General features: G+C 28.1%; 3 protein-coding genes across 3 annotated transcripts; 2 read left to right on the top strand and 1 right to left on the bottom strand.

Annotated features, from left to right (window-relative positions):
* Positions 1-15: 15 nt before the first annotated feature.
* Positions 16-5,500, top strand: LOC132948058 (uncharacterized protein C2orf42). The gene is made up of 10 exons (XM_061018338.1): positions 16-483; positions 541-708; positions 2,137-2,277; positions 3,055-3,234; positions 3,305-3,470; positions 4,139-4,278; positions 4,525-4,573; positions 4,637-4,779; positions 4,922-5,243; positions 5,354-5,500. Exons 1-10 carry the CDS (start codon positions 283-285, stop codon positions 5,491-5,493), a joined length of 1,650 nt encoding a protein of 549 aa, XP_060874321.1. The 5' UTR covers positions 16-282; the 3' UTR covers positions 5,494-5,500.
* A 375-nt stretch (positions 5,501-5,875) lies between these two features.
* LOC132948059 (mini-chromosome maintenance complex-binding protein-like) lies at positions 5,876-12,231 on the bottom strand. The gene is made up of 12 exons (XM_061018339.1): positions 11,870-12,231; positions 10,823-10,999; positions 10,624-10,751; positions 10,205-10,277; positions 9,925-10,123; positions 9,713-9,833; positions 9,433-9,612; positions 9,015-9,124; positions 6,922-7,055; positions 6,688-6,858; positions 6,089-6,177; positions 5,876-6,016 (listed from the first exon to the last, which is right to left on the bottom strand). Exons 1-12 carry the CDS (start codon positions 11,951-11,953, stop codon positions 5,920-5,922), a joined length of 1,563 nt encoding a protein of 520 aa, XP_060874322.1. The 5' UTR covers positions 11,954-12,231; the 3' UTR covers positions 5,876-5,919.
* A 4,121-nt stretch (positions 12,232-16,352) lies between these two features.
* On the top strand, positions 16,353-19,316 carry LOC132948061 (myosin regulatory light chain 2). Its single transcript, XM_061018341.1, has 5 exons — positions 16,353-16,511; positions 18,272-18,499; positions 18,615-18,798; positions 18,885-18,960; positions 19,027-19,316. The coding sequence occupies exons 1-5, from the start codon at positions 16,509-16,511 to the stop codon at positions 19,172-19,174; spliced, it is 639 nt and encodes a 212-aa protein (XP_060874324.1). The 5' UTR covers positions 16,353-16,508; the 3' UTR covers positions 19,175-19,316.
* Positions 19,317-21,747: the final 2,431 nt, after the last annotated feature.

The raw sequence follows: 21,747 nt of genomic DNA, 5'->3' as shown, positions 1-21,747 counted from the left end.
GATAAAGATATAAACTGATAATACGAGTTAGATAAAATAAATTGTTTTTCAAAATGTAATAAATAATAATTATGAATTATAATATAGTTATTATGAATTATGATTTCTGATTCATTATTATTATTATTCATTACATTTACATATTAGCTACATTAAAATGAATTACTTAACACTCGTGAAAATTATTTAACTTGTGGCGCTAATATTGTGCTTACATTAAACATCATCGTACTACGAATGGCGAGAGCTGGACATTTTTTATTTTCACACCAATAATATTTGATGGCGCATTCAAATAAAATTAAAGCACTACTATCTGATTTGGGCAGATCAACCAAAAGAGGTGTGAAAAAATGTCCATCATGTGGAACATACAATGGAACAAGAACTGTGGTGTGCAAGACATGTGATCTGATGTTAAAACCAAACAATAAAAGAGTTTCACCATCTGAAGTGTGTCGTCTACTTACACCTTCGTCAATGGTATATTAACCACTTAAACTGTTGAATCAACAACATTATAGTGTTTAAACGTTTCAGATTTTTTCTTACATTTCTTCTGAAAATATTGATTTCAATGAAAGAGGATTCATCCACTTTCCAGATACTAAAAATAAAGAAATCAACAAACTGGATACTGGAATTTGTTTAGTCCGTTCTTGTGGTGGTCGTTTATTCGATAGTAATATAAATATTCTGAAGTGTCATGCAAGTTTAATTATTGTATTATAATAGTTGTTAACTATCATTATATATTTTGATTGATATTAATTAGACCCATTGTTGACACATCTAAATTTGAAACTTTTTTAGTTTTTTTTTAATATTGAGTCATACATATTTTTAAATATTAACTACTTCCATAAATATTTGCTATAAATTATTCAAACACTACAGATTTATAAAAAATATTTGCATACTATGTTTAAATAATTTTTAAGCATTTCATATATAATATAAAATTAGGATGTTTATGAGTTTAAAAACTAAAAAATGCATGTTCATGTATCTAAAAAATATAATATTTATTTATTTTATTTGTTATAAAATTAACGCCGAACGGCTTTTACTGGTATATAATTTATACATATTTAAATAAGATGGATAACAGCATAGATTAAAGTACAAACTAAAACTAGGTAAATGAATAGAAAAAAATATTATGCCCTTTATATTTTTAGAATATTATTAGGAGGACGCTACAAGGGCATTTAATGTCTTAGTCATATAAACGTATAACATGTTTACATGTTAAATTTTATGTTCACAACAATACATTTTACTTTGTAATTTCGAAAATTAGAGTGAATTTACCTCTTATAGAATTTAAAGGTAAGAATATTATCTAGAGTATATTGGAGGATTTTAATGATATAATTATTTTTAAGTAAGTTATGATCTTAAAATTGCATTAGAGGTACGTTTTCTTTAATTTTAGAAATTACAGAGTAAATGTATTATTGTGAACGTAAAATTTGCCATGTACGTTTGTAAGACGGAGACAACAATGAACAAATGCCTGTGTGGCGTTCTCTTTATAGAACATTTTTCATACTGGTGTAAGCTGTGATACCAACAAATAACAATAATACCTTCCAATGGGTTATAGTAGTATGTCTAAAAAAGCAAGTATGATGGTACAAAAAAAAAAATGAAAGATTATCTACATTATTTATAAAAAATTGTTGTTAAAAACAAATAAAATATGTGAATACATGCTATATAAAATTGAATATAATTGCTATGTCATACCACTAAAACAAATTTATAAGTCACAAACATCCTGACCTTACTTATATAATAATATAATGAAATATAACTTTGCTAATGGTATTTGTTGCTTAGGTCTAAATACTAAAGTATAAAAATAACTCCTCGTGACGTATTATTAATTAATAAATCATATTTTGAAAGAACTATATTAAATCTTTGTAATGTTTTTCAACACTCACGACTAATTATATTTAATAGTTAATTAACAATATCTATTTTTGTAATTATTAGTCGCTTATACTCTATATTTAGTAGTTATAAAAATATATTATAAATACGAAAACTAGAATTACTTCTAACAAAAAATCAAGTTATACTTTAAAATTATAAAATAATTTGATATAAAAATATTATTTGTTATAGGAAAGCGTTTTAAACACGAATATTGAAAGTGAACCTTGCAAACATATAGATACTTGTTTTGATTGTAATACAATTGGTGAATCATTGCAAATTGACCAACAGGTTTTAGAATCTTTTAGAGTTCCTCAAAATGTAAAACAAGTATGTTGCTCTATTTATACAGTAAACTCTTAGAACCCATATCATGCAGTGGTGGATCTTGGATCAGGGGGAGGCAACAATATTCAGAAATATTTTTCTAATATTGGAGGAGTAGTTTTACAGAATATAATTATCAGAATGCATATGAAAACTGGAGAACGAGACCCGTAGACTCTACTTATAAGAACTTCAGTTCCCAAAACCACAATTTATGTGATGAAAATATTTAATTAAAATCTCGGTAGTATCAACAGCTATATCAGATAAGATTTTTTCAACAGTAAAAATGTTAAGCCTATAGGTAATCTAAGAAATTCTATTAATCGGGTGCATGGTGATGAAAATATATTTTAGTATTTGTTTTTTCTTTATGTAGAAACGACTGAATGGCTTATTATTTTGATTGTTCATCGAACAATACCTGTATCTCCTGATGAGTAATTAATATTGTAACAAGGTTATTAAGGACATCATTTAACCTTGTTTGATAAATTAAATCTCTAGTAATATAATGTTAACACATTTAGTAGGTATATACATAAAAAAATTGTATATCCCCTTTCCCCCAATGAGAAAATCCTAGATTTGCCACTGATACCTTGATAATTTAAATGTCTTAAAGAAAAAAAATTCCTTTCAACTACAATAGTTAATAATATACAGTTTATTATAAGCTACCAACTCTTATAATTTTGTATAACTTGAATTTTTTTTGTATAACGTAAGACTATTCAGCTATAAAGCGGTTTTTCGTATTATTTTTATTTTATAATTCAGGAAGTATGGACAAATTTTGTTGATAAGAAAAAACCATACTTACAACGTGTATCAGAAAATATATTTGTTGTCCGATGCATAATTACCACTCAAAACCCTTTGGGCTATTTGCATTGTATCATTGGCAAATACAATAGATGCTTTTGTTGTACTACTACATTGGTTACAGTTGATCAAATGGTAATATTATCTTGATAAGTTATAATCTATATTTTATTCTACTATTTACACCGAATATTATTTTTGTTAGGATCAAATACCAGATTTAAATACATACTTTTGCTGTCATTACATTGCATGTTTAAGTGCTATAGCAACTTCTCGATATATGGTACAGGAGTTTGAAAAAAATCTTAATCCTTTTGTATCTATTTCTACGTTGTCGGCAACTATTGTTCAACTTGACAATTTGCCAAGTAAGTCTATCATTTTAAAGATAATAAGTACCTAGATTTACAGTGAATAATTTTATTTAGTATTATTGAGATGCTGGAGCTATGTCATCATTAGGCTGTTAAAATGTTTTTATTATACCTATAAGTAAATAACAAATTCAAGTTGTAATACTAATTAAGAAAAAAATACACATTAGGTATAAAAAATAGGTGGAAAAGTGGGTACCGGTCTGCTATACAGTAGGGTCACTGTAATGCAAGGATCACGACCTATTGGTTGATTTTTAGAAGAATATTAGTTGATATTTAGAGGAATATTGGAAGATTGTATTAAAAATGAATTATACAAATGATAACTGTTGATCATGTGCATAATTCTAACTAATAGTTACTATAGTTATTACTTATTAATTATTATCAAAACTTATACACTCTGTTCCCCGTAAGCTTATCCCTTTTTTTTCTTGTGTGCACGCAGAGTTTGGTGAAAATGCTGTGAAAATTCAGTTCACTATGTATACACCGTGGGATTTCACGACGTGAAATTGTAGAACTGCAGTGAACTGTATTGTCACAATGTTTTCACCATATTCTGTGAGCGCAAGAAACTAAAAGTGGGTAAATTTACGGGGAATAAAGTTTAGATGGAAGTATCAAATATAAAAAAAATGATTTAATGTTTGTTTTAGATGTCCAGGTTGCAATGGCAGAAGAAAGTAATGGACCAGTCACATTTTTTGATGATCAGATGATTATCTCTAATGAAACGTGCGTTTTAGAAAGCATTGCTCCTAAATATCAAAGAACAGTTCCAAATATATTATCAAAAGTACTGATTTCAATTCCACCAATTGATTTACATATTATTATTGTATACTTATCATTTTTTCAAAAGCCTCAACTTAAACAATTAGACTTATCTTATATTCTATACTAGTTCATGATTAGTAAAACAAATGGCATATATTATGTTAGTTCTTATTAATTGTTTGTTCTGAACAAAACAACTTAAGATATATTTTGTTATAATGTTATACATTTAACTAATATAAAAAATATATAACTTATTTTTCAGAAACGATCTAAAAAACCTCAAAACAACTCGAGATTAAAGAAGAAAAGCTGTAAGATATTCATATTATGTATTAAAATTTATACTTGAATTTACAAATAGTTTTTATGCTTAGGTCACGAAGAACCACAATTCATAAATCCTAATCCGGTGTTAAATTTCGAAAAATGGATGTCTTCGGTTACAGAACGCATCAACCAAGAAATGCATTATCAATTTGATGGTAATCCTCCGACTATGGTGTTTCATATTCATAAGGTGAGTAATACATTTTTTGATATGAGTGATATTTGAAGAAGGAATTGAGGACATAATTGCTTTACAAAGTTAAATGATAAAATTAATTTCAAAAGCTTTCTATTTTTACACAAAAAATATAAATAGAAGTTTTGTTTTACAGACGTTTTTTGATTGTTTGCGAGAACGTATGTGTGTGGCTTCTCAAAAAAAACGTTTGCCCAATTATACTTCGGTGTTTGTGAAGCGTGACTCATTACCTTTAGGAACATTCACAAAGCATACTTGGCATATTACTAATATACTGATAGTGAAAAAAATTTTTGAAACACCTTTAGTACCGCTTAATATTAGTCGCAGTTTCATCAGAAACATAGATGGAACATACGATGCTTTTGAGCGTGAAAAGAATGACTATATTATACCAACAGATAAATCTCATCAACTTATACAACCAAATGATTTGAAGACATTTCTAAAAGTTGGTTAGTACATTCAAATTAGTAATTACAATAATATGCATTAATGTAAATGTATGACGATTATTAGGTACCTATTTATAGAAAAACATTTTAAAGAGCTTTTTGTTTTGAAGGTATTGTCAATGAACATCAAAAAGAACCAATACCATTTATTATTGAATGGATTCCCGATGTTCTTCCCATAACTGAGATTGGTGAATTAAGACTGACATTCAAATATGGACATATGCCTTCTAAAGAAGACACTCCTTAACATTATATTTTGTTGTGAATTTTAAATTAGTTATAAACACAACTGCTATATTTATAACAATATTATATCAAATCGGATTAATTTATTAATTATTTATTCATAAAAAAAAAAGAGAACAACAGTTTTTTATTAAATCTAAACCAAGAGTTGCACCATAAAATCATTAGAAAGCATGAAATATAAGGGAAAACTTGAAATAATGAAAATACATTTTTGATCATTCATGCATATCTTCATGAATTATTTTTTTTCTATTAATTATAAATAATGTATTTATCAGTTTATTATTTATGATGTGTAGCTGGTTTATGTAATACAATTTATTAGATTGAATATTTAAAAATGTTGGCCAGTTGTGTTTTTAGACCTGAATATATTAAACATTTAAGTATTTTACAATACTAATTTATACATTCAATGTATAATTTATTTATTTCTTAATTTACGTTGATTTTCTAATGATTTTCCGCTTTCCCAAATTGCATTATCAAATTCATTCTTTCCAGAACATAAGGCAATTAATCTATAAAATAATATAATTGAAAGTAAGCAAACATCAACTATCTAAATATAAGTTAGAAGTTTCAAAACTTACTTTGAAATCATCAAAAAAATATGCAAGTCATCACCAGAAACATTTTTGGGATCAGCTCTTCGCATCTTTACAAAATCATTTTCAATCACCTAAATAAAAAATAAAAGTGGATTAATGAATTATATTATTTCACAATAATTTAAGAGGATGTAAGAGGACTATTTATTTTCTCTCTCTGACCCACACGCAACATAGACAAAAAGCATTTGCGCAGAATCGTTTTTTCTATGTTTTTAAGTAATTTCAGAGTAAAATCACCCATTACAATAAGATAGAGAATAATATTTTAGAGGGAATGACATATCGGTTTTATATTTTATTTTTATTTGACTTTGTATTCGACTTACAAAATAAACAAAAAAATGTTGTAAATTTAAATTATGTTTAAATTGTTTTGAAACAATATTTAGAGAAATCGAAATATGTCATTCCCTCAAAAATATTATTCTCTATCTTTTTTGTAATGAGTAATTTTACTCTAATATTACTTAAAAATATAGAAAAAACGATTCTGCGCAAATGCATTTGTCTATGTTGCGCGTGGACTAGAGATAGAAAACAAATAGTGCGCTGACATCCTTTAATATTTGGTGACTTACTTGTAAAATATCCTGTTCATATTTAAAAGGAAATGTTGAAATTATTGCAATATATTTTCTCAATTTGTCCAAAAAAGGTAACTGGTTTTTTAGGTAGTCGTGTACTGACTTCATTGTCTCTTCGACATCAGAACAAGATGGGTCTGGTTTCAGTACAATATCAATATCACACTAAAATTATATATACAGTTATGAATTATAAATTTTAAAACTATTACAAACTAATTAAGTTACAGGTAGAAGAGATTTTCCAATTGATAATGTCAGTGTTGGTATTTCGGTTTCATACTCCATCCCATAATAAGTGAAATCATACTTCATTTGTTGGTTAGAAATTATATTTTTCAGAGCTTCAAGATTTAGCATTCCTAAGAAAAATCATAAATAATTTATAAAAAGTAATATTAATTATTGTATACTAATACTTATATAGTTTATTAGAAGGGCTGGGAATGAATGCCCTAAAAAACTCTAAAAAATGCTTTAATGCTCTAAAAATTCTAAAAAATTTAGGTAAATTGTTATTATTTTTAATAAATTGTAAAATATAAGTGATAAAAAAAGTGATTAAAATAATTTTTATATAGGCTAAACTTCAGGATTTCTTTAAGCTTAACTTCAACTTGGATTTTTTTTAATCCGAAAAAACATTTATTTCCTTATATTATTCTAACTACTATGATAGATTTGGATTATATGTTCATTTAAGGAGGCTGAAAGCGCTCTGTTTCTAAGGAATAAACGATACACAATTAGTTTATCAGTTGAAGTCACATAGTGCTGTTGTGTGAGCAGTAAATAAACAATTGTGTGAGTGTCCAGCGCGCCACCACTATTACCCACATATAACGATGAAATATTCATTATAATTTCCGGGAAACAACTAGCGGTTCACACGCGCATGTACAAGTCAATGCATTTGATGAAATAATATATTTTATTCTAACGAGAAACTAATTTATATCAATCTATAAAAGCCTGACAAAATGACATCAACTCAAAATTATCGGATTTCAATTCTGTAAAAACATTTGAGTTGATCGACCTTTATTCTAGGTTATTGTGGAAGTCGATTTTAGGATAACTGTTTAACTTTCTTAAAAAAGATATTTAAGTAAATCTAAAAATTTAAAAACTAAACTAAGATTTAAGAACAATTTTTAAAGAAATATCAAAAATCGATTTCCACAATAACCTAGAAAAATGGTAGATATACTCAAATCTTTTTATAGAATTTGAAATCTGATTATATTAAGTATGCATAATCTTGTAAGGCTTTTAAGTATAAAACATGAAATAAATACACTGCTTCCAATCCCTTTAAATGTACACTCTGAACTGTTACACTGAATCAACAAAGATTAAGATTTTCGAATAAAAACAATCTTCTGTTATCCCCCAGTAAATTTATGTAGATGGAGAAGCTCATTGCAACGTCTACCGAAGTGATGGGTGAATATTTAAAGAACGCCTAATCATTTACTGTTATATAAAACTCGCGTTAGCATGTAAAATCTTAAAATAAAATTTCAAGTTTGAATTTTGGACCCAAAGTCCTAAAATCAAAAATTGCAAAATAAATTTTCTTATTCTCATTCAAAAGTACATGTTAGTGATTTGTGACCAGACGAGCACCGATCAGCAACCTCTGGAAAAAAATAAAAAGTGCATCGAAATCCCAGCCCTATTTATTAGTCTAAATATGTGACAAATCTTGGGATATTCTGAATCTGTTTCTGTTTATAAATGTTTGCCTTCTGAGAGAAGAATTTTTGGAATTTAAATAATAAATTGTATAATAATAAATTTGTATATGGAAATAAAATGAGATCAGTTAAAGACCTAAAATATTGTAACCGCCAAAAAAAATGTACAAATACTAAGTTTTTGCTATAGTGCTTTTTATTGATTTAAAATTGAATATGTAAGTTTAGTCAATTATTATTCTACACTAAAATGGATAATAATGTTTCTTACTTTAGTTGCATAGATCCACAAAAGAAAAAATGTTTTTGGATGTAAAAAAAATTCTGTAATTATGGTAAAATAATATATATATAGGAAGACGGAGTGGCCAAGTGGACACAGCGTCTGTTCCGACGCAAACCATTTCCGGTTTGAACCTCGACCATGGGCGGCTTCTCTCTCTGGGCAGGCAACTGTCTAGAGAGTGAGGCCGACATACCCCGATCGGGCATGGCAGAAACCTACAAGTGCCCAATCTGAGATTCTGCAAAACCTAAAAACATGTTTCAACCAACTGTTCCAACCATTCCCCCCCTAAAAAAAAATTTAAAAAAAATATATACATAAACATATTGAATTACCTTTACTATCCAAATTTCCCGGCTGTAAATCTGTTTCATCTAAGACCAAATGTGTCCTATCTGACAACTGTAAAAATCCATTCAGCAGTCTATTGGAAGTATAGCATTTTCTGAAACAAAATACAATTTTTCTTATCTTTAGCAGTTAATAACTTATTCATCAATGGGAAAAATTATTTAAATAGTATATTCAGTGAACAGTGGCTGATAACTACTGAATCACAAAATGCATGCTAACTCTGAAGTAACTAATAGAAGCTGACTGATGACAAATACTTAATATAATTATATTATTTATTATTATCTTAGTAAGTATCAATAATATAGTGTCTAGGAGTTTAGAAACATATTATATGCATAAATATATTTTAAAATTTTCTTAAAATTTTGTATAGGTAGGTAATAAAATATATATTACCTTGGAATCATATCCATGTTGTTCATAGTATGTATTTGGATTGGTAAATACTCACTTTTTACTACCAAATAAGATATCAGTGAGTACAAATGTTTTGTGTAGCTTTGCCCAATACCATGAGGAATACCACGAATGTTTAATGAGAATTTTCCAGGAACCAAATCGTGTTGTCTATTATAACTATACAAATATTGAATAATAAACATACATAAATAATAAAAGTGTTCAGGTGAAAATCAAATGGAAACATTTTGTAGTATTTAACATTAATTATACATACATGGTAGATACAAGATAAAATAATAAATAGTCAGCCACTAAAGAGTCTCCTAATGATGCTTGAGTTAATACAAATTTTAGCTCTGCGTGAATGTTTGGTGCATCATTCCAGATGGATTTATCTGTTTGAAAATGTATTAACATTACAATAATATTATTAATTACACATACAAATTTCATAATTTAAATATAAAAACAAAACATTTAACTTACATATTTCTCCATTATCTGGAATTAAGGCTTTTAGTAGTTTCAATTGAACAGCATGAATACAATGCGTTTCTTTAGCTATTGAAGATTGTTCTTCTAAATCTCCATTACCCTCTTGAATTGTACGTCGGTCAAGAAATCCTACAACTTCTACAATTTGGTTTAGCTTTAATTCATTGCTATCAATATCTTCAGGGTATACCTAGATATTTAAATGTTTACATTAAAAATAATAATATTATAATGATAAAATGTATGACAAAACAATAAAATTAATACTTACAAAAATAAATATTTCCTTAGAGTATTTTTGACATGCTGGATCAAGACGAATACGTTTATTTATATTTTCTTCTCTAAATCAATATGTTATATTTTAATAATAATTTAATATAAATAATTTTGTAAGTATACTCTGTCTCACAAAAGCAAGGTAAAAGGGTCTTGGCGAAAACAGGTCAATCCTTACGACTCACCCACCCAAGACCACCTGTAATAATGTCTGTTGTCTATAACGGTCATAGAACTGAGTAAGCACGATGATTGCATCAACGTGAACCAATTGTGATACATTAGTAATAATAGAGTGCGTGCAATACTTCGACTGCCTGGCAGGCGGTTTGTGGCCCTTAGTCTGCACACGCAAAACAGTACCTTTCTTCCGTAAAACAGATTATACCTAGTATTTAATAATTAACATACAGTTGAGCTTCAGTATTCTGGTTTGTATTAGTTACATCTTTGGCCCATTCATTCAATCCTGGAATTGGAATACAGGCCAAAATTTGTCGTTCCATCAATGTATCTCCAAATACAACTTCTTCTCCAGGCTACAAAATGAATAAATCGTATAAATAAATATAACTCAATTTTTTTTATTTTTCTAAATCATTATTCTTACTTTGAGATTTTTAGTACTGCTATGATATTTTGCTTGATGCAAAGTAAATTCATCATTTTCAGAATTGATAATTTTAAAATTGCTACTATAATATTCTGGATTTAACATATCTTGTATCATTCCTTTAAATCGTACAAAGGTTCCAAGAGCTATTTTATCATCGAATAATAAAGGTACCTAAGAATTAAAATTATTTACATTTTTACAGTAAAATAAATGCGTGTTAAACATATCTGTAGTAAAATTAGAATAATAATTATAAACGGACCTCAAGAACCATTCAAATTTTAAGTTACCTTAGATTAAAAAATATTAGGTACTAAGTAAAGACTACTAAACTCTAGTAAATATCTAAATATTATTAAGAAAAGATACCCGAAAACATTTTTCGTCTAGTCATGTTTGTAAAGTGATAGTTTAAATTAAAAACCAATAGGTATTATTATAGAATTATTAAAACAGTATTCTCACTAGGAATTCTTACAAAACCAATTCTTGATGATCAAGACTTTTGCATATTCATTAAAGTTGTTTATTGATATTAGGAACTAAATAATAAGTGATAATTAACTAGGCAGAAAACTGCTCTGTTCCAATTATTATTTTATTGGTCCCAACAAGTGTAGGTAACTAACATTAAAGTTGAAATAAAATAATATATTTTATAAAAGTTATTCATGTTTCTGTTTAGGTCAATCATAAACTCATGTCACGAGTCACAGACATAATTATATATTTATATATCATCAACTGCTCCTATATTCAGTTCCAAGAGAGAATACACCAGGCGGCCACCAGTTTCCGTCCGGCAGGCACACATCTACCACATAACAGTATAGGTAGTGACTGGAGAAAGGACAAAAAAGTTAGTAGAACTAGTCTATTCTCTTTTGTAACAGAGTATAGGTGGCCAGAGTTCAACCGCTAGGTTTAATGTTGATGGAAACTTTTACAAATGGATATAAAAAAATAAGCATGTGTTTTGTTTTCATTAATAAATGCAGGTACACATATTTTACAGATCGACAAACAATCAATTTCCATTACCTTCTCCCAATTTCCTGGTTCACTCAGAATTCTCTTACATTCCTCTTCATTACCGTTCCAAATATCAGCAGTCCACGTATCCATAATGGTGAGTGTTTATAAATGTATGGGATGTAATAATAATACAATAATTGTAATAAAGTTAAAAAACTAAAACAGATAAATTAGTGATCGACCAAGTTGTAGACAACTGTGAAGTTCGAATATTGTAACAAGGAAAAAACGATACGCAACGGTACGCAGGATGAAAAAGAGCCAGACTGCTATATGGCGCACGCCGCACGGCCGAAAAGAAAGTAATTTTGCTTGTAATACGTATTTTAGGTTGAGTCCTATTCAGTATTCTCTATTGTTAATTCAATATTTATTATCATCAAAATGACAAAATGAATGCAATATGCTATCAGTTTAAAATTTTCCCTCGCTTTTCTTTGTTTATTTCCACAATATTGGCAAAACAAATTAACACTGGGAGCGCTGTCGACGCCTATCGTACTGATCATGGCTAAATATATTATATATTATATAATAATATATATTTAACCATGGTACTAACTGATGGTTAGGCGGGTTCCTCCCTACGACGAATCGGGACCATAAAGTATACCTACAGCTCTATGGTCGGGACTCAAGTCGGGAGATTGTATTTATTTTCCCGACATTTCGCATATATTTTGCTTTAAGTGAAGTGTATTTAAATGTATTTGATAATATTAGTAGAAATTGTACTTACCAACGTATTGGGGAAACAGATTAACAAAACGCGCTCTGGTGGAAACAATTTGTACCTTCCAATTCGGGATGTTTAGATATAGTTTTATATTGGTTATTTTACTTTTTTATAATTAATGAATTCTGGTATCGAAACTTTATACGCTTTTATAGCTAACTGTATACGTCGGTAAGTACAATTTCTACTAATGTTATCAAATACATTCAAATGCACTTCACTTAAAGCAAAATATATGCGAAATGTCGGGAAAATACCTACTATCTCCCGACTCCACGTAGTGGGGAACCCGCCTAACCATCAGTACGATAGGCGTCGACAGCCCTCCCAGTAATAATCTGTCTTCCCAATACAGTTAGCTATAAAAGCGTATAAAGTTTCGATAACAAAATTAATTTATTATAAAAAGTAAAATAACCAATATAAAATTAGGTATATCTAAACGTTTCGAATATGCGTGTTGAGGATTGGGAGCCGGGGAAAAAAAGTACACGGAAAAAAAGTCCGACAAGAAAATTATTATACGGAAAAAAAGTCCGGTTTAATTTAAAAAAAAATAAAATTACCAAATGTATAATATATAATATAAATTTAATTTAAAACTATAAATAATTAAAATTTAAAACTAATATTTATTTCGTTTTCGAATGCAATATGGCCAATATTAATTAAAAATTCTTCCAGCGATATTTCGTCAATGGCCACTCTAGAACATAAGTTTTTTAAACGTTCACCGGTACGTTTTTTTGGTGTTGGAATCCCTTCACCTAATTCTTGTAACGCTATTTTAGCTCTATCTACTCCTAACACTTCACGCATTTTAGAAATTAACTTCCATTCATATTTTATCTTATAATACAGATTAATTGTGCTATCTTTATTGCCTTTTAATGTACACGATTTTTCTATCATATATTCTAGTATATTTTTTCTATCTACCTTACCTTAATACCTTCTATTTCTGTAGATTGTATAACGACGTGAAATTTTAATTCTTTATAGTTTTAAATTATATTAGATCATACCAATCATATATATTATTAATTTTGAATTAATTAAATAAGTTCAAATATTTTTTATGAAACAATAAATCAAACCGGACTTTTTTTCCGTATAATAATTTTCTTGTCGGACTTTTTTTCCGAAAAAAATTAAATCTGACTTTTTTTCCGGGATTTGTTGAGGATTATGCCACCAGAGCGCGTATCGTGAGCTTATTTTACCAATAGATAATCATGGTCATGAAGGACTTGATACTTGATAGATAGCGTGGATAGTATTATAAAATCACCTTGAATCTTTGCATTTATAACCTATCTATTTTTATAATTTTAGTTTTTACACTCGAATAGTCGAATAGTTACACTTTTTGGCAGAAAAAAATTCAAATATCTCATATCACTTCATTACACAAACGTCTATAATATAAAACAAAAATAATGACGCCAACGATTATCATACAATCTAATTCGTGGAACAATTCTAGTTTAGCAACCTATCAAATATTTGTTTTCCAAAATGTGTATTTTAGGGTGCTTTATAAGAAAAAAGCACGGACAAACTTCGTTTTGAAATTATTGATGAAAAACTTCAAAAACTACATTTCTGTCATAACACGCGCATTTAAAAAAAAAAAAAAAATACTTAGAATTGAATATTTTAACATTTTTTTTTTTAAAATGTGGGGTTTTATCGGTCGGACTTAGTTTTGAAGTTATGGCCCAATGGAGTTCACTATTTTTCGATTTTTACGCATTCACGCAATATATATATATGTATATATATCATTGTATAAGAAAAACGATCCTGAGTGAAAACGGTCAGTCAGCCTATGATATTACCAAGTATATTTGATGATATTATTGTGAATAAAGTAATTTTTTAGCATATCAAAAATAACAATTAATTGCTATACATGAGAAATCGAGTGAATATCCAATATTGTAAAAATATATGAACTTCAAATGTTCATAAAAATTTAATTTGATTTGATTGTAGACATTTTTATTTTTGATAAAGGTAGACAAACTAATAAATAATCTTCACTAATCTTGTATTATATTTTCAAATCTTAGATTTAAAAAAGAAAATTTTTTATGAATTCTCAACTCAAAATAATTTACTAATTTTCGTTATTTTTCCGGATTTTTAATATTTTTAAAATGTCATTGTAACAATATTGTAAGAGCCTTGTATTAAATTTTCAAGCTTTTTTACCCAACAAATTAAGTTTTATTAACAATCATAGAAAAAAAGACTAATTAATTTGGAAACTGAAAATGTTCCTAAATGTTTCAAAACAAATCAAAATATTTTGAAAAATTGTGTATAGAAAATGCAAATATAAACAACCAGTGAAAATTTCATGTATATACGTTTATTTTGTTACACTGAATACTAAAATCAATTTTGTCAAAAACAAATTTTGCGTAAAAATTCCCTTTTTTCCTTAATTTTTATGTTGTTTTTCCCGGCGCTTTTGAACATTATTGAGAATTTTAAAATATGACCTATTGAATGCACCAACTAGATTCACTTTCCCATCGAACAAGCGATATTGTTGAAGAAAATCGAAGCAGTTTTAATGCAAGTTTATTTATATTTACTCTTCTTCAAGTAATGACATCACAATATTTATTAATATTTAGGTATAAAGGCTTGTTAGTTATTCATATTTGTACATTATATCATGTCAGTATGCGTGAACAATCGTTTAAAACTCAATAGAACTAACAGTTCGTTAAATGTTATAAATTTTAACTTATAGAGTTAAAATCTATAGTTATCTATACCTATCTAGATATCAAAAAATAAATACGTCCTAGTGATTCTTAGCGAATATAGTTCATCGAAATAGTATTATATTTTTAGTAGAATGTAATTAGGTAGATACCAATATATTATTATATAATCTAATTGTATAGTGATTTAACGATATACTATACTTTTTTTTCAGTACTTGACAAGATTTTTTATTTTTACTTAAAATTTTTTTATCAAATCTCTGTTTTCTTCGGAATCATGTTCTATATTTATATTAACTTCTCTTTCGTTATAGCCTCCTGGTTATTAGTGTTATTGACAAGCTTAATCCTTGAAGTTAATCAGCCAAACTTCCAACTGTGATGTCTTCATCAATTTTTTTCAAAATATCGACCCCCAGGTATTGAAATTTGAAGATGATCATAATTTTAATATTTTTAAACCCTGAAGGTTCTAAAATCGACATTGATTTGAACAGCTTTCCGTGTTGTATTATTATTTATGTTTATAAAAATGTTTATATTAGCTAGATATTTTAGCAAGCGGCCCAAATGCCCAAAGCGGCATGTGTCATAATAATCTTGCAACAGCTCGCCGGCCCTACCGGGCTTGTAGCTAAACAATGTTGAAATTATTTACTTATCAGATAAAAATTTATATTTAATTTATTATTTATAAAATTAGTATTATTAAAATTAAATGTATAAAATAACATACCCAATATAAACAAAACAATATTTTGTATGTAACTATCTTGGCTATTTTTAATATAACGTACTTATATTGATAGTGAATTCGAGTATTAGGTCAAATGAAAACATTAACCTATAATTTAAGGGTGTTAGAGAAAGTTATTCGTTTTCTAAAGGTATATACTAAGAGTATATTGTGATAGAGATGCCAAAAAAAAATTGTTATAGGGCAATATGCGTAATTAATAGAAAGAAAGAAGTGGGGAGTGAATGCGAGTTTAAATAAAACACGAACACCATATGACTGAGTATGGCTAAGTTTAGTGTTTCGCTAGCCGATACGTATTGTATTTTTAAACCTCCAAGATCTGAGAACCACAAGCAGCTTGGGCACAGTAGCTCAGTAGTGTTCACCTTCTCTTGGCATTAATAACGACTACAGAAAACAAACAAAATGGTTAGTACACTTCTCTATATCACCTAATATTTTAAACTTGTTATTAAATAAATTAAACTAAATTGGTTAAAATAACTTTTAAGTTTTAATAATTAAAACAATAAACTATGATGCCTAGTCTTAACTTACTCAAATAATCTTCATATATTATTATTTATACATATTGTATTATAATAAATAATATATTAAATAATATTATATCAAGTACCTATTTATTTTTATGTAATTAATAATAGGTAACTAATTATTATTATAGTTAAATTATATCTTGTAAGTCGTAAGATGAGGTACAACTATACAATGATATTAAAAATAATTAAAAAATATATTTTAAATTTCATCATATTAAAAAGTTTTAAAAAAATAACGTTCAGTCGAATCGATTGTGAAAAATAATAACAAGAAATTATGAACTATATGAAATTCTATTAAACTATCTATGTATTTATATTTATACATTATAAATTACCTATAGTATTTATAAAAATATTAAATATATTATAGAAATTAAATCCATTAAATAGCATAAAACTAAGAATGTATAAATAGAAAAATTGTTTTAAAAATGAATTGAAATTTGGTTATTCATAAAACACCTAAACCTAATGTTAAGTATATACCTATTTACTTTTTTTTATCGATATTTATTTCGATCCATCAACTTGGCCATGTTATATGAATTTATATTAATAATTTTTTTTTCGTCAATAGTCTAAAACCACAATCTCTATAGCTTTTAAAAACGATTTAGGTACTATATTTATTAATTGTATGTTAAACATTAGTTAATTATACGATGCACTGTAATAAGTAATAATTGTAAAAGAAAATATATTTGAAAATAATTGATGTCCATCAATTAATTATTATATCTGTCTATCCTAATTTTAATTTATTTTAACTAGAATATTTATGATAATAATTATTATGAATACTATGAAACATTTTTAAACCTTGTATACTAAATTTTGTACTAATACAAAAATTTGTATTATTCTATAATGAATTCAGGCATATTAAATTTATGTTAAAATTGGAATTTTTGAACATCTTAGATACTTAGATCAAGTATAAAGTTGGCAATAAGTCTTATTCATTATCTGGACTTAGCTAGATTTATATTTAGAATATGGCACGTACATGACATCATATTGGCAAGTCCCCAAATTACGTTGTAGGTATTTCTAAAGTTAGGAATTCCATTGAACTCATCTGCATGTAGGCTGAAATAATAATAGAGGAGACTATAAAAACAAAAATTAGAAAATATAAAAGATACTGTTTAATAGTGTATTGCCGGCACATAAGATATGCAATATTAATGCATTCGTGCAATCATATTTAACTTATTCAAATTTAGGTATAGTATCTCTCATATATTTTTTCAAGTACCTACCTACCTACATGGTTATAAATATGGTTATAAATTATATTGAGTAATTTTCGAACGATTTTATAGTAATCATTTTTGATATTTCAATCTTTTCATAAATATTTGGGAAATTTTATAAGTGATGTGGATATCTAAATATACCTTGTACCAAATAATAGTAAACAATTTTTGTGTACATTATTGAATTTATTGGAATATTATTAAGCTTTAAAATATATTACACCACAAATCTTACATATGAATCCCAGGGACAGATGACATTATATATATTTAAAATATGTAATAATTTTAAATCAAAGATTTATTTATTATTTTTTTTTTGATGGACATAACATATAAATATTATAAACTTACATTATTTCTTAAGGCTGACAAAGAGAAGGTAAAGAAGAAGAAGGTAAAGAAGGAAGAACCAAAAGAAGCCGCACCAGTGGAAGAAGCACCAGCACCAGCACCAGTCGCTGAACCCGAAGCACCTCCTTCTCATTCCAGCACAAAACACAGCAGCCGTAAAAGTTCATCCAAGAAAGTCCGCAGATCTGGCAGTAATGTGTTCTCTATGTTCACAACCCAACAAGTGGCCGAATTCAAAGAGGTAATATAGCCGAATCTGTTAAATTCCTATTATAATCATATTATAGACTAGGTACCTATAGAGTATCTGTGATTTATAAATTATTATTTTATAATTTATATAATTCATTGAACAGGGTTTCTCGATGATGGACTGGGATAAAGATGGCATTTTGGGCAAAGAGGACTTGAGAGCCACTTGGGACAAAGTGGGCAAGCTAGTCACAGACCCTGAACTCGAAGCTATGTTGAGCGAAGCTTCTGGCCCAGTTAACTTCACCCAATTGTTGACCTTGTTTGCAGCTAGGATGTCTGAAGGAGGTCAGTAAACTGTTAATGCTTTCAATAATATGTGTTATTATATTATTATAACATAAATTAATATCGTAATTTGATGTATTTATTAGGTCAAACCGACGATGATGAGACTGTTATTGCTGCCATCAAGTCGTTTGATGACAACGGTAAAATCGACAGCGAAAAGTAAGTATTCAAACACATTTAACAATTTTCAAATCCAAGATTTTTGACTGGTAATTGTATTTTTAGGCTGAGGTACGGTCTATTGAACTGGGGTGACAAATTCTCCAACCAAGAAGTCAAAGATGCTTTTGACAACATGGAAATTGACAAAAAAGGATTGATCGACACCGAAGACCTTATCTCCATGGTTTTGGGATCTGGTGACGATGAATAATTTGTATTTATTTTAAATCAATAACCAGTTTTTAATTTATTTAATATCCCTGATTTTGCCCAACTTGTGTATCAATTGGTAGGTCACAAATGAAAAATTTGATGAAAGTTAATATCGAAATAAAAAGGAAATCCTCTCTATACTTAACTTTGTACTTTATTTGTTATTTTACTTACCTACCTATACTGTGTGTAAACGCCGGTGCAGAAAATATGATTAACATATTTACATAAATATAAAGGTATTATCTTGATTATATTATATATTATCTTGATTATATATAAAGTTGCAGCGTAAAAGAAGATAAAACATCCAAATATAATTAAATAATAATCGACATTCGTCGTCTTCAAGTGCATATAAAAGTATATTAAAATATAGAATATTAAATAATAAATATCAACATTAATATTAATGGAAATATTATGTACGTGTGTAACGTTTTATAGAAGATTTATGACGTTTAACTTTTTTCGTATCGTAACTACCTACTTACCTATGTATTATGTATAATGTATAATAGGGACCTGTATTATAATTTATAATATAATATGAATACTATGAACGGATTACCTTATTATTGTGTAACGATTGATAATGTTATAATTGTTATAAATATTAAATTTGGAGAATGATAGAATACCATAGTGGCTAAAAAGTAAAAGCTCAATGTAATCATACACATATAGGTAAACTTATAAGTTATAACCTATATATCTTTAAATAATCTGCTGAAGTGCGATTAAGTCTGTCACCATTGGCTTTCTCGACTCATTGTCTACACGCCAGAAGGTATGTATTTATAATATATTAATACATTAGGTACATTATTATAATAAAACCATGGACAAACATTTTTTGTCTTTAGGTTAGGCCGTAAGGGTTTTCTATAATTAAAAAAAAAAAATGTTTTTAACATACATAACATTGCCCTGACGTCTCAGAACCATACTGTTTTCGGGGGAGCTTTTGGTGTGCACGTCGATGGCGAAAATGAACTGTCACTCTTATATTATTCTTACTGGTCAATACGCCCCTGTGCCATTCGGTTGGTGATCGCTACGTAAGTGGCACACTACGCAATAAATTGTATAGTGTGCTGGCATCAACTGTTGCCTGTTGGCGTTCGAAAACTGATCCTGTCTAACCGCCGGATATTGGACTTCATGGCCCGGTGATACCTGACGTCCCAAAGTAACGTTGGATATGTCACCGCGAGTACCATCTGTTCTGGACGCGGTCCAACTGCTTGTACAAAGCGATGTTGTTCGTCGGCCACTTGGTTATATTAACCACGTCGGAGTTCATACTCCATAGTGTATACTACGAATAATACGAGAAGGCAACGATCATACTATGTTACTGTTCCTCTACCTCACCAGTGTTACATACTATAATAGTTTATTTATTCAAGTTGCTTATTTATCCTGAAGACGCTAGGCGAGTGCAGACTAATGTAGCAGACGAGGTTACTATTTTTTTATCACCCATCCTTTCACACTCCCCCCCCCCCCATCACCCCTAATATTATTATTTTAGTGAATTGGATAATTTGCGTTGATGTTCTTAACATTATCTGGTTTGTTGTACGTTGACATTTTTACGACGTTTAAATTTTTATAAAAGTTACGAGTATACCTTCAACTTAAAAATTATCATCAGATACTTACACAAGTGTGATTCACCAAGTATACCCAATTTCTTCATTTACTAATGAATTTTAGGATTTCAAATTTATTTAGATATTGGTGATATAACAGAAAAATTTCAATATTGTATTGCTTCGTCTTTTAAAAATGAAAATAGGAGATCTGCAAGCACTTGCTGCCGCCAAAGTTAAACTCCCTAAACATGATGCATATTGATACGTATCCATAAGAATTAAAAGATTTATTGTACGGTGATGGTAAAACCAATAGATATTTTAGATAAAATATGGGGGTAAATTTTAATCTATAATAATTTATTTGCACTCGCTTCTTTTATGTCCAGAACACTGATATAAACCCAGGTAGCGGTATTTCATAAATGAGAATAATTGGTCAAATGAAAGTCAAGGCTACAGAGCTACATCAAAATGTACAAACTTACTGTCTGAAAATCAGAAATTTGGCCAAAATTTATATTTATGAAGATGAGAAGCCATTGATGCGTTGTTGTGAAAAGAATGGATGATCGTGATGATGTATTGCGAGGATCATTCAGCCAATATTGAATCAAAATCAATATTCAATCCAATTTAAGGGCTTGTATAATGTGTACCTATTACCTATAAAAGAAACACTGATAGAGATGTATTCTTGAATTTTTATATGAGCAATACGGATCATCTAAAATGGTCTAAGTTAAATGTTAATAATTTATAACGTTTGTACTATTTTTCATTAAAATTTTTTATATTAGAGTTATTACCCCCAACACGCAAAAAAAAGAGTGGGCATGCGAAGCGTGCAGCTCTGCCTCTAGTGCTATTACAAGAAACAATTATTTAAAATATAAAAATATAAGTAATTATAAAAAATTATGACCTGTTGTTCGGAAATCGTAATACAGGTGTAGGTACCTAATAACTA

The sequence above is a fragment of the Metopolophium dirhodum genome, chromosome 7 (genome assembly GCF_019925205.1).
Source record: "Metopolophium dirhodum isolate CAU chromosome 7, ASM1992520v1, whole genome shotgun sequence".
Taxonomy (NCBI): domain Eukaryota; kingdom Metazoa; phylum Arthropoda; class Insecta; order Hemiptera; family Aphididae; genus Metopolophium; species Metopolophium dirhodum.
The sequence above is the reverse complement of the archived record's forward strand: the minus strand, read 5'-3'. Positions and strand labels throughout refer to the sequence as shown.